At 43.5% G+C, this 13,956-nt stretch overlaps 1 protein-coding gene across 1 annotated transcript in view; it reads left to right on the top strand.

Moving 5' to 3' along the window:
• The window catches only part of ATP2C2 (ATPase secretory pathway Ca2+ transporting 2), a 29,064-nt gene that overhangs the window by 13,975 nt on the left and 1,133 nt on the right, over positions 1-13,956 (top strand). Inside the window, exons 10-26 of the mRNA XM_075101255.1 lie at positions 75-150; positions 397-463; positions 1,693-1,817; positions 3,813-3,910; positions 4,641-4,742; positions 5,561-5,650; positions 7,080-7,181; positions 7,783-7,939; positions 9,336-9,506; positions 10,127-10,224; positions 10,306-10,356; positions 10,822-10,988; positions 11,635-11,703; positions 11,786-11,902; positions 12,565-12,712; positions 13,312-13,407; positions 13,732-13,873. Of these exons, the coding sequence (XP_074957356.1) occupies positions 75-150; positions 397-463; positions 1,693-1,817; positions 3,813-3,910; positions 4,641-4,742; positions 5,561-5,650; positions 7,080-7,181; positions 7,783-7,939; positions 9,336-9,506; positions 10,127-10,224; positions 10,306-10,356; positions 10,822-10,988; positions 11,635-11,703; positions 11,786-11,902; positions 12,565-12,712; positions 13,312-13,407; positions 13,732-13,873 (1,876 nt within the window). The remainder of the gene's footprint in view (positions 1-74; positions 151-396; positions 464-1,692; positions 1,818-3,812; positions 3,911-4,640; positions 4,743-5,560; positions 5,651-7,079; positions 7,182-7,782; positions 7,940-9,335; positions 9,507-10,126; positions 10,225-10,305; positions 10,357-10,821; positions 10,989-11,634; positions 11,704-11,785; positions 11,903-12,564; positions 12,713-13,311; positions 13,408-13,731; positions 13,874-13,956) is intronic.

The following is a 13,956-nucleotide window of genomic DNA, read 5'->3' as shown; positions in this document are numbered from 1 at the left end:
CGTTCTGGGCTGAGTGTCATCTTCTTATCTCATGTAACAAGCAAAGAAAACCAGCTATACTCTAATGTTTCCAGACCCCCAAAACACCTCTCCAGAAAAGCATGGACAGACTGGGCAAGCAACTCACTCTTTTCTCCTTCGGCATAATCGGTGAGTCGGGTGCAATGCTCGTACTTGCATGGTCAGCTGTGAAAGGCCTCTGTGCTCCAGGGCCACTTTTTTCAAAAGTACTTGTTGATGTGGGTTACCTGAATGTTGGGGATTCAAGCAGAGACACTTTGGAAGGAGAGAGAATGGGGGCCTCCCTGCCTACTCGGTTCCCCACCAACAGCTAAAGCAGGTTAGAGATTTATAAATTTCTTGAGGTTTTTTAATCAGACGGTTTTCCCCCACCAGGTTTAATAATGCTTATTGGCTGGTTACAAGGGAAGCATCTCCTCAGCATGTTCACGATTGGAGTTAGGTGAGCACTGGAGACCACCTTTCACCTCTCTCTTTGATTTCTAGTGAAACGTGTCCCAGGCAACTCCCTGTTCAAAACAATGGACATTTTGCAAAGGAGAACTTGAGTAAGACCCTTCATCAATACGTATTGATCCTGCACTGGTGAAATGAATATGAGCTTTACAGCAGTTTAGTAGAAAAAACCCAAGTTTTAGGGTTTATTTAATTCTGGAAAAGTATTTTTAAAATCTTCACTGGGTTTTCTACCTCATCCTGCTGTGAATGTCCTTTCTGTACTATGAATTTAGTGGGAGTGTAGCAACAGCAAATATTGGTCTTTGATGATCTTACTGGATTTACGTCTAAAGATAGGAATGTGCATTTTATAGGGCATAAAAAGCATGCACAACCTCTTAATCAAGCATAATAAACCACGTGTTTTGGTAGTACCCACGAAACCTGTTGTTTGGTGTAAAAAAAAAAAAAAAAAAGTTTTCCATGGAAATAAAATCAAAACCACAGATAAGGAGACAACAGAGAAGCCAACCTGGCTCCGTGCCCACCTTCCTGTCCCCTGGGGGGATGTGGTGGCAAAGAAAAGTAGTTAAGCCTGAGTTTTGGAGAGAAGCCTATGGTTTCAAAAGTCCTCCTTGATTACTTTTTGCACTTACCTAGAAGCGTTCAGAGTTACCCAAGGAATAACTGAAGGACAGACATAGACTGTGTCTGGATTTTTGTAGCACGTCGGGTGCTGCAGGTTTTAGTGTTGCTTCTATTCGGTGTGTGCAGTTTGGGGACGTCTGGGGGCCTGATTCTGTCCCGCCACAGTTGTACCCACGTGTAAGAGAGGAGATGAGGGGCTGAGTGTGGCCAGCAGCCAGTAACTAGCATGTGAGCCATGACACTAAGGAATATTCAACTTCCATCCTCAGAAAGTTAAATAAATGAAACGAAATCTGACCCCTAAATCCCTACTTAGCCAGAAATTAACGCTCTTTGGCAATGTAAAGAAGAAAAGTAATTGCTCTGTCAAAATCATCCAGAAAAATGTTGAACAGCTGGATAAATATCCTGCTATTGTATTTACAGTGTGCCAGGAGTCCCAGTGGTTAGCACTGCACTCTCCCATTCAGATACACACATATGAGCAGGAAAACTCACCCCGTGGAAATGTCCCTTTGACATATTTTTGTCGGTACTTGTAGTTTGATCCCTGTGTTGAAGCTGTTTTCTCTCCGCTGTCCCCAGCCTGGCGGTGGCCGCCATCCCAGAGGGCCTCCCCATCGTGGTCACCGTAACGCTGGTGCTGGGCATTCTCCGCATGGCTAAGAAAAGGGTGATTGTGAAGAAGCTGCCCATAGTAGAAACCTTAGGTAAGGCGGCAAAGGGGCCACGCAGCTTGGTCGTCTGCCAGGCCTGAAAATCCGAACCGAATAGCAACGGGCTGGCCGAATGAGCCGTGGCCTGATTAAAAATATTAACTTTGGAATACGCTTACTGGGCCAGAGCAACCCATTCAGACTTAAATGCATTTTCTACCCTGTGTTTTTCACCCTTTTATCTTATTTTAGTCACATTAAAACAGGCAGGTACTAGGAATGGTGCAACCCAATCCATGGCACTGGCCCATGGGGACCAGAGCCCCTCTGCAGATGTGCGTGCCCTGCTTGGGTTGAAAGGCTTGGTTTCTCCTTCCTCCCCATTCTCTGGGATCATCCTGCAGGTCCGTCCTGTCTGCTTCTTCAGTATCTGGCTGAAAAATCTTGCAGCCCCTCAAGTTGAGCCTGGTGGCATAAACAAAACCATTTGTCCTCCTACAGCCTGTGTGGCCATCTCCCTGGTACCCTAAAAGCCATGGAAAACGGAGAGGGAGGACCTTGAGAGGGCGCCCAGCCCATCCTCACAACTGCAGGGCAGAATGAGCTGTAATGAAATGATTCTCCCACCTCCCCTTCTCTTCCGATTGGCCCTTATTCCCAGGTCACTGTATTCCAGGCCTTCCTGCGCTGCCCTTGGTCAGTATGGCAGTTATACGAAGGAGAAGACGTGTTGTGTATTTAGTACCCCTCATTACAAAGTACACTAAATGCCAACCCTGCCCTGTGCACTCGCAAATACCTGCTGCACAGGCAGATCCTTCAGTTAAAAACCTGTCTTCCTTGGAAATGCTGCTATTATTTGAACTGCCCTTGTTTGTTCTGCAGTTAAGGAAACTTATCACCCTTATTTTATTGTCTGATCTGCCTTGACCCAGGGCATCTGAAACGGCCTTATCTCATGAAGAATTTTGTTCCAGTAGGGCTGTGCCCAAATAGGTGTAACTGCCAGATGCCCGGATGCTCTGCAAGGCAGTCGAAGCATGGCAAAAACTCTGCTCTCCCACACATTAATTGTGCCTTGTCTGTTAAGCTTCTGAAAAGGACAAAAATAATCCTTCTTCTTTATCTGATTCTTTAATTGTCAATAACTAAAAATGAAATACTGGAGGTGATAGCTTTGTTCTGTGCTAATCCTTCAAAACTGCAATTAATTTAATTGCAGCCCAATCGGCTTTATTCTCTTCTACCTGGTGGTCATCATGCTCCTGGGGTCTGTGCCTAAGCAGCATGGTTGGCTCCAGAGCCAGGGAAGATATTCGACTTAGAAGGGAGTTGGAGTCTGTTTCCTTTTTGCATTAAAGTAATTTTCTCCCCTTCTTGGGAATGGCAACTAGTCTGAATGTGGTGACTCTGATAAGTCACTCCATTGCTCTATTGAGGTGTAAATGGGCCCTGGAAGAAGTGTGCTTTACTGAAACGGGATTGTCACAGAGCAGAACACAAGTGGGGCACCTCCTGCTAGTAGCTGTGCATTTTAAAGTTTTTTTTTTTGTAGCAGTCTTTAACACATCTACCCTCACAATCCCTTGGTGAGGCAGGGAAGGGCTGTTAACCCTTGCTTCTCTAAGTCAGGAATAAATAGCCCATCTGAGGGAGCATGTGGCAGAATGGGCATTCGACGCGTCTTTTCAGAACAAAACAGCTGTTCTGTTGCGTGGTATTACACCTCAGAAACATTGATCAACTCTCTGGAGATCAGAGCCCTCTCTGATCACCCACCATATGATGCTCAAGATGATGTGGCCCTCCTCCGATGTCTCCTCCACATCTCACATCCAAATTATGTGCACGATACCCTGATGTGTGCTCAGATCCTTGTCTTACAACACCCTGTTAGGAAACTCATCCATTTCTCAATATTTTCTCCCTTTTCTCACTGACACAGTTCAAGTAACATTAGGGAAACGTGTTCTCCCTCTTCTGGGGCCCCGAATCCCATTGTTCGGTTGCATTATTTATTAGCTCTGATTAAAAACTGTCCTGCATCAGGTTGCTGCAATGTCATCTGCTCAGATAAGACAGGCACTCTGACAGCCAACGAGATGACGGTGACTCAGCTCGTGACCTCAGATGGGTTCCAGGCAGAGGTATGGCCGAGGCGGTAATTCGGACTTTCCTGTTCAAGCTCAGTAAGGCCAGCTTTTAGTTCAATTAGGCCCAAATCAGGAATGCTGAGACAGGGCCAAAACAGGCAGTTTCTAGCACGTCACCGGTTCCATTAAAAGAAGGGACTTTTGAGGTGCTGGAGACAGGCAGAGGTTGGGCTGAATGTGCAAAAGCTGCTCAGATGCCGTAAATAAAGATGTTCATTATCATCATCTGCTGCTCTCTGCAATTATTGCAGATACTGAAACCTGCCGCTGACCCTTGCGGGCCCATCTTCTCTAGGAATATTTGTTATCCGAGTGACCTGATCCTTCCACTTGTTCATTTACCTGTGTGCAAACTGGGTGAAAAATGCAGGCATGCACAATGTAGGGCAGTGGAGTCACAGGCCAGTCAGCAGCAGGGTAAAACCAGTGCACCCAGGGCTACCGAAGGGCTGGGTCTCTCGACTGAGCTGCAAGAGACTCTGAACTCATGGCAAACAAGTTCAGTGTAAGACAAGCTGATTCTCTTTGCTCCTGTACAGCTATTGTAATATTATACCGTCATTATCTGCAGCCTTTCCTATAAGCATTGCTTTGAGCTAGGAAGAATAATCCCAGCGTGCCATCAAAATCAGAAATCTTCTCTGGCGCACCTCCATGTATACAGATGTAGTATAGTCCTGCCTGGCACTGGGACATTTGCCTCTTCTGCCTCTTCCTTCCTCAGGTCAGTGGGGTGGGCTACAATGGAGAAGGAAATGTTTATCTCCTGCCATCAAAGGAGATTCTTAAAGAATTTTCCAACGTCTCAGTTGGGAAACTAGTGGAGGTAAGTATAAATCATGAACCAGCTTGTCCTGCTTATTTTCAATTTTCATTTGCACAAATCACTTTGGGTTATAAGAGTGAAAAAGAGCCACTTTCGTCACTCTCAAGTGAACCGCCTTGCTAGAGCGTTCTCGTGAAAAGGCTCTGAGTAATTGTGATATAATCCACGGAGCTTATGGGTGAAAGGTAGCAATCATAAGACATATAAAGCGAGACCAGAATCATCAGCTTAAAGTGTCAATAACATTTTGGATAAAAATACAATTGTGGCAGAGGAGAGACCGGTTAATTTTACCAAAATCAGGTTTTTAATGTGGACAGATTCTAGACTTTAGCTACAGAGTCAATATATAAATGTACTGTGAGGGTCTCCGGGTCTCGTGTTTGCATTAAATAAAATCTCAAGCATTCAACTGTAGGCTAAAGTGGAGTGTTTGGGTAGTGAAATGATCTGAGCTGGGACCTCAAAAGCAGATTAGGTCTTATTCAGTCCATACCTCACACTAGAAGCAATAGTAGGAGAGACTTAAGTTTTCATTTCCATGATTTATTGAGCTGGTTAGATACACGTCATGTTTTGCTTGATGTTCATTTATCCAAAATGTAACATTTTACCAAAATATTGGTATATCCTATGGAATAAGTGGGTTTAGAAAGCACAAGAACTGATCTCAAGAGACGCTGCTATGGGGAATAGCACATCTTTTGGGATGTGGCTGCTTTCATTCTCCAGTCTCTCATTATTTCATCTGAAGAGATGAAAAAGCTATGAATTCAGTTATGAAAAAAAACCCCACGTAAATATGTCCCTTTCTCTAGGCTGGCTGCGTGGTCAATAACGCCATTATCAGGAGGAACAGTGTGATGGGACAGCCCACAGAAGGAGCTCTCATTGCCCTTGCAATGAAGGTAAGATTGTCATGATTTAAAATTTTCCAGAAATTAAAAAAGCTGGAATTGTTAGCTCTGAGAGCAGTGATCAGACTTCTTTGAAACCCCCAGGCCAGTTTTAGTCTTCCCTTGACTCTCTTCCCCAAGGTGAGATCTACACTTCTCCTATATAAACCTCTTGTCACAGGCAAACACCTTCCCTGAGCTTCTGCGCTAACAGCAATAATTGTTTTGCTTGGTTAATGGGTGCAATTACGCTGCTTAATGGATTTCTTTTGGGCTCAGATGGGACTGCTTTTTTTACATTTTCTGCACATGCTGATTAAGAGTTCAGGAGGAAGACGAGAGCGAAAAATGAGCAAGAACAGGCCGTATGAGAAAGCATGGCAGAGGATTATCATTGATTTGGGTCATCTGCTAGCTTTTTATTTTTTTCTAGTCACAATTATGTAAGATAAGGATTTTTTTATTAATATTGCACCCATGCTCATAGGCAGAGGGCCGTAAAACACTTCAAGGTAACATCTAATCAGCATTACACAGCCTGTGATCCACAGTCCTCAGGTGGGCTGTAAAGCACAGAAGGTGTCTGATGAAGCGATGCACCTGCAAACATCTGTTCTTACCTCCTGTTTTTAAAGCTTGTAGCTCAGTGAAACCATGATTTTTTTTTTCTGTAAAACAATAACCTTTCATTTCCCTAAATGCTAACTTAAAATCTTCCTTCTGCTCCCCCATTCAGTAGCCAAGAGATTGCAGAATACGAGGGGGGTTGTCTCTTCTATTTTTTGTTTTTATAATTATTTTTAAGTTTGGCAGGAGCCAGGGGAGAGAGAGAGAGAGACTGGAAGCTGCTTCTGATCGCTACCCCTGCCCCTAGAGCACCGCACATGCTGCTAAAGCAGGCGTGTATTGGTTTGGACTGTCGTACCTCATAGCTGAAGAGTCGTCTTGTGGAGAACTGCTTTTTGAGTTTAACCCCTCAGGAAATAATTTGAAACCACATTCCTGATTGACCACTCGGTGATTTGCAGTTTCCCTTTTTCGTCCAAGAAGGGTGGCTGGGAAATAACCACAGTGGGGGAGGCTGAGCTTGGGGTGGAAGAAACCAGCTCTGCCCACCCCTTAGCCACAGGTTTAGGGAATGGACTTGAGTCTTCTTTGACCCAAAGCCCCACCGAGACGGCAGTGCAGCTCCCTAGATCTTGCAAAAATCAACGGGGATCAAGCTTCAAACTGCAGTTTAATTTACCCCATATCAGGCACCAAAAGGAAAAGATGAGTTTGAAAAATGAGTTTTACTCTCCTCATGCTTCCTCTGGAGCTCTGTGGCATATGACTGCCTGGAAGTACGTGGTCATCAGTCAATGCTTGTAATACGGCAAATACATGCGAGCTTTGGCATTGTTCGGCGTTACAGTGCTCTTTTTGTTTTATCTTCCTTTAGATGGAATTAGCTGACATAAAAGATATTTATGTAAGAAAGAAGGAAATTCCGTTTAGCTCTGAACAAAAGTGGATGGCTGTGAAATGCACGCTGAAAAATCAGGTAAAGCAAACACTGGTGTTGGCTGGTTTCGTGTTTCTAATTGTGCACTTCAACAATGGGCACAAAACGGTATCTCTTCAGCAAATAATGTTTTCAAAAGTTACCTGTGTCAGGAGAAAAACTGAGCAAACCTCAAAATTCCCAACTTGGCTGTAATTTTAGCTTGTAAAGCTGTGTTTGAATGGGAGAAGATAACACTGTTCATACAGTGGTCTGAGCAGGAAAACAAAAGCTTTTCAGAGATAACTGTCAGGGGAAGAAAGATACGATGTTTAGAAGAAAATGTTGGCCATTTTTCCCTTGCCGGGTTAAGGAGTTCGTTTTGGCTGATAATGTAGTCCAGTTTAAAAGAAATCACCAACCTTTTCATTCTGTCAGTGATGGCTGAGCATGAAAAATGGCTGGAGCAAAAATATCACCTCCTGTGAATAATACATGCACCTGGACATTTTACAAATCAGGTAAAAGAGCAAACAAAAGGTCTTTTTTACCTAGGATGTAGGTAAATCTAGGGTGCCGTATGCATTATCAGTATTTTTAAAATGTGCTCATTTCTCTGTTTTATCTTTTTAATGAAGTATATCACCTCCTTACTTTAAAGGATCAGGATGATATTTACTTTATGAAAGGCGCATTTGAAGAAGTGATTCGATATTGCACTCTGTATAACAGCGGTGGCATCTCATTAGCGCTTACACCCCAGCAGAAAGGCTTCTACCAGCAGGAAGAAAAACGAATGGGCTCCTCAGGACTACGGGGTCAGTCATTACTGCCTGCGTCACTTAAGCTCACAGGTTATCATGCCCTAGTGCTTTCCTGCCCGGTTTTGGTCAGGCTGGACAGGGGCTCGATCCTTAGCATCACTTGCACGATCTCTTCAAAATACTTGTGAGAGTTTGCCAAGCAGCCCGTCTTAGGTCTGCTGGATGCTTGCTTTCCACTCATCTTTTTTTTGCTGGGTTTAAATTAGTGGTATTGAAAGGAACTGAAAATAAGCATGGGAAACGGTGAATGTTTTCCCTCGGTGGAGTGTTGCGATTGCCTGGGATACGGTCTGAATGTTGCATTGAAAACCGCTGTGCTGAACCTGATCTAAGCGCTGCTCTGCCAAGTTTTGCTTTTAGAGAAGCTGTTCCAAGAGCAACAAAAAGCAACTTTGAAAGAGGTTCAAAACATGGATTTGTGCACCGAGATTTTTATTTGAAGTTTGGTTCAATTCTTTATTAGGGCCAAATCTAATGATCTCCTGATCCTGACTGCACGTCAGTGCACAGCCCACAGAAGGTTTTATATAAGTGCCATTGCCTTCAACGCTAGAAACATCCTTTCAGAAACCTCTTAGACTTTCACACAATAACAAAGACGCCGTCTCCTGTGCGTGTTCCCAGGATGTAAGTAGATAAGAGCAAGCCTTGGCAGCCGGGTCTGGAAGACGGTATATTAATGCGTGTATGCTCCAGCCCTGTGTCTTGCGGTTAGTAACTCATGTACGGAGCTTGCTTTACAATATCAGGATCATCTGCCATTGTGAACGGCAAATTACTGCTCTGAAGAAAAGCGATTAGCTCGGGCAGCTGCTGAGAGCTTGTGATCCAATCATCAAAGCAACACTGACATGAACCCCCGGCAAAATATCCTTGAGTGATTTAACAGTGATTGAATGATATGGTTAGGCACCAAGAACAGAAACAAAATGTTCAGAGCCTTGATGTTTACACAATGGAAGTTTCACTGGTTTAACTTAATTTACATTTCACATTTTTAGATTAAAAAAAAAAAGTTTACGTTTTTACAGGAGCGCTATTGTTTAAGACAGTAGCTTAAGAGTGTCTGGTCTAACATTGCACTGTCCCAGTTTAACCCATCTGTTTTTAGGCAAGACTTGGGAGACAGACTTAAATTAGACAGAAATAAATCCTAAGAGAAACAAGTGAAACAGAAATGCTCTGAATCAGATAAACTGGTATTATTTGACCAGGCCAAATTTTTGTGTCTATACAAGATCTGAATATAATGACTAAAGATCTGTTTTTAATGACTTCTGCCGGAAAACTGTCAATTTAGTATCTCCTCTGAATGTTCATTGTAATGTATGGAAACACAATATTAATAATTTAGTCTTTTCTTCCCCCCCCGCCCCTTCTCTGTTTCTAGTACTTGCTTTGGCTTCAGGTCCGGAACTTGGCAAACTAACATTTTTAGGTCTGGTTGGAATCATTGATCCCCCGAGGGCTGGAGTGAGAGAAGCTGTCCAAGTCCTTTTTGAGTCTGGTGTATCAGTAAAGATGATAACTGGGGATGCCCTGGAAACTGCTGTGGCTATAGGTAGCAAACTTAGCTTCTTTCCTGTGGGTCTCTATTATGTCTGTCAGATCAGTCAAACGTTACATCGCTTAATAATCAACTTCTTCATTCTTTCTGTGTGTGCAATAGAGGCTTCAAATGCCTCTGAGTTCTTGCTTTTCCATTGAAACAAATCATATAAAATGCAGTAACAGAGCAGCTATGGACTATGGGCCAAAATCCAGTAGCTTAATTCCACTATTTTAGCACCAGAAATGGCAAAATCTCAGCATAAAACCCTTCAATGAGACAGATGGCACTGCTGGGATTAATTAGAGACCCCGCTAATGTTTGGCCCTTCTGCGCAGCCCATTTTTGCATTGTGCCATTAGAAATACACAGAGCCAGCAGCAGAGAGGAGGACGGCAGAGTCGGTATCGGCCCCAGTTCTGGGTATTGTATTGCTTCCATAACCCCAGCTGAGTAAGGACAGGGTGACCGCCCCGGCTCAGAGCCGGAGCGCTGTGTGCCCTCTCAATGCCCCGTGTTCAGAAGTATTTCCCAGTAAATTCTTTAATTGCTGCCTCTATTCTTTGAGTCAGGAAATAGTTGGCTTTTTCCAGAGCTGATGGGCAGATCTCATTTGGGGCTTTTATTTGCAGGACAGAATATTGGACTCTGCAATGGGAAGCTGAAAGCCATGTCTGGGGAAGAGCTGGACCAACTGGCAGAGGCAGAGCTATCATCCACTGTCAAAAATGTAATGGTTTTGATAACAAAAACAAGGCCTGGTTCCATGTTCCATAGCATCCAATATAGGATTGTATTTTTTGTTTTTCAGGTTTCCATTTTCTTCAGAACAAGTCCAAAGCACAAACTAAAAATCATAAAGGTACTAAGAGCCTCTCAAATCCACTGTCTGCATCACAAAAACAAGATGTAAGGGGTGTCCCTCGGTTCTCTAGGCTGCCTGGCCTTCCAAGATAGGATCGGCTCAATCTAAAGGACCATAAAAGCAAAAGCATTTGCACTATTTACACCGAAGGCATTAGCATTTCTCTTACATTTGATAGACACTAATGAGATATTAGCAAGCATAATATCAAGAGAATGATTTCTCAGGACTTTACTCACCTCTTCTAACTCCTGCTGGAGTTGCGAGATTCCCTCTACTCCTGAAAATCCAGGCTCTTAATTCTTGGTCTGGGTTTTGTCCTCATTGGGCTGCTGAGTCTGCTTTAACCCTCAAAGTCACATAGCGCTTCTGCTCTTTCAAAATTACATGCAAATCCTGTGATTGTCCACAGGACTGACTTCTCTTCTGGCTTCAGAGCCTCCCTTGTCTCCACTCTCACAGGCTCTGCAGAGGGCTGGTGCTGTTGTGTCAATGACAGGAGATGGTGTTAACGATGCCGTGGCCCTTAAATCGGCCAATATCGGGATTGCAATGGGACGAGCTGGTACAGATGTCAGCAAAGAGGCTGCCAACATGATTCTCGTGGATGACGACTTCTCAACAGTAATGTAGGTTTAGCCACTTTCTTACTATCGGACGCTTTCTTACTTCAGATGCTTTCCGGCTACCCATTGCAACGAGTCTGTCAGGTGACTCGCCCTGGAAATGACGCAGGGCCTGGAAGTCACAGGCAGTGAGTGGAGATACCTAGTGTGGGTCTGGCTCAGTTTCAGGTGCGTACACAGCAATGACTTTTCGTGTTTCAAGTGGTGGTGCCAAAGCTACCTTTCATCCAAAAGCCCTGGTTTCTCACCGCTGTAGCTAACTGGGGATTTGAAAGCGCCCAGAAGTCTGGGTATATTGTAACTTGTGCTCTCTGCCTCATCCAGGAAGCTCATAGGGGAAAGACATGATTTGTAACGCTCTGTTGGCTCATAACAACAGACAGAGTAGGCAGAGTGAGGATAGCAATAGGTCACATGCCTGCTTTTTGAACCAAGACCTGGCCATATGAACCAGGCTTTTCAGATCTACTGGTCCTGATAAAGTCATTTTAACTGGGATGCTGCATGGATGTCCTTCTCCCAAGCTGGGGTTTGAATTTCGTCTGAAATAAGTGCTAGAGAAGACAAGTTGTATTTTGAGTACCACAGGGAGCTCAGTGTACAATAGCGTGAGTACTAGTTATTTCATAACCCCTCCTTTCCCCTCCAGGAATGCAATAGAAGAGGGAAAAGGAATATTTTACAACATAAAAAATTTTGTCCGGTTCCAGTTGAGCACGTAAGTTCCTGTTTGCTTCGATTCCAGTGAAGGCACCTTTTAGGCGAGGCCACTCAGTATAATGTTGTTCTGTGCTTTGCAGGAGCATTTCAGCGCTGAGCCTAATTACTCTGTCAACAGTGCTCAACCTACCAAATCCACTCAATGCTATGCAGATCCTATGGATCAACATCATCATGGACGGGCCGCCAGCCCAGAGGTATGGAAGAGTCAAATGAGCAAAATAGTCTTGGGTTTGGTATGTCTGAATTTGGCTTAGGAACATAAGCTGTTGTGATTTATTATCAATGTGCCAATGATCTGGTGGTTCGCGAAGACAAGTTGTACTTTTGCTTCCTCCTGGGGCCTCCAAAAGTGTTTGCTTCAGGTTTTGCTGAGGCTTTACATATTGCTGTTTTGTGGTAGAGTCACTTAACTATTTCACTTTTTACTATAAATAGTCCGTTGTCCTAAGTGCGTCGCCGGCTAGTAGCCCTGCAGATCTGACCGGCAACAGAGTGCTGGGCACATATGCCCCAAAATTACAAGACTTAGGAACCTCATCCGCCCGCTAATTACCACTACTGCTAATTACCATTACTACTTCCACAGCGTGGAAGCGAGGTGGTCCGCAGTCTCACCACTAGCTCACCCTCTGGGATGGGATACTGCTATGACGTGGTCTAATATATTATTTTAACAGCTCATGACCTTTGGCATAGGTCAAATCTGGGGCCTTATGTAATCCTGCCAGAACACCAATACCTCTCATGCCGTACTTCAAGGAATTTCATCCCCCAGATCCATCCTGTTTTATCAACAGTGCCATCTCGGGACGATGCGCATTAACTAAACACGTCCTTCTGCTTCTCTTTGAGGCAGCTTGGGAGTTGAACCTGTTGATAGAGATACTATCAAACAGCCACCCCGACGTATCACGGATACTATACTCAGCAAATCATTGATCTTGAAAATCTTCATGTCAGCTATAATTATCATCAGTGGAACCCTCTTTGTCTTCTGGAAGGAGGTGGGGAAAATCTGCAACTGTATCTTGTTTTCATCAGGGTAGGGAAAAAAGTGAAGGGCAGTTTCTGAAGTACACACAAAGGTCTTCCTGAAATACACCCGGTGGGGAAGGATCAGTCCGGGCGGAGGGTTAAGACACCAGGGTCAGCTCCTAGCTCTGCTTCTGCCTTCCTGTGTTGCCCCTAATTTGGAGCTTCCTCCCTAGAACAGGAAACCTATTACTTATGATTTCAAAGCTTAAAGGTCTTTCCGCCTCTAGCTTCCCATTTAAGTAGGAAATGCCACATACCTAAGTACTATGAATTGCTGTCAGTAAATAGTAACTGTTACTGTAGCATTTTAAGTAATTTAATTTAGAATGTTCTTCACTGGAATTCCACATCAGTTTAAGAATTTAAAATATAGCTGATCAGATCACAAACGCAACAATTAGCAGAGAGAGATTAATGCTGTCTGTAACAGCTAGAACTAGATTTATTCCTTTGGTTTTACTACCCTTCGAATTGACTGGGTCATTACAGGGAATATTTAACTCATCTGTTGAATTGACTTATTTTTGCAAGGCTTAACTAACACCTGAACTTTTACATGTGCTTTCAGAATCCAAAAAGTGGCATAACTCCTCGAACCACAACAATGACTTTTACCTGTTTTGTGTTTTTTGACCTCTTCAATGCCCTGACCTGCCGCTCTCAGGTGAGATTGCTCTGTCAGCAATAAGTTCTTGTCTCAAAACTCTAACATAAACATTAGAATACTAGTATTTTGCAAAGGAAGGGTTTTTTTTTAATGTCACTTAAAGCGGCACTACTTCTATCACCTTTATAAATAAAGTTATCCATCATAGTTCAACTCCAACTACACTTTCAGCTACATAGCTCTGCCTAAGTTACCGTTCATGTAAGTTTAAAAAGTAACAGAGTTTCCGTGCAAAGAAACAGCACGATATTTAAGTGCCAACAGGAGATTGGGAACTGTTACATTTCTCATTTTTTTTTTTTTTTTTCCCTCCTTCTCTAGACAAAGTTGGTATTTGAAATAGGCTTTTTTCGAAACCGCATGTTCTTGTATTCTGTGCTCGGGTCATTTTTGGGACAGCTGGCTGTTATATACGTCCGTCCATTACAAAAGATCTTCCAGACAGAGAATTTAGGAGCACTAGGTAAGTTGCAAATAAATAATATGGTTTTTTTTTTTCTCTTTAAAGCTATTTTAAAAAGCAGATGCAATTGCCAAACTGTTACA

The sequence above is a fragment of the Phalacrocorax aristotelis genome, chromosome 8 (assembly GCF_949628215.1).
Source record: "Phalacrocorax aristotelis chromosome 8, bGulAri2.1, whole genome shotgun sequence".
In the NCBI taxonomy this organism is placed as follows: Eukaryota; Metazoa; Chordata; class Aves; order Suliformes; family Phalacrocoracidae; genus Phalacrocorax; species Phalacrocorax aristotelis.
This window is presented reverse-complemented; position numbering and strand designations above follow the sequence as displayed.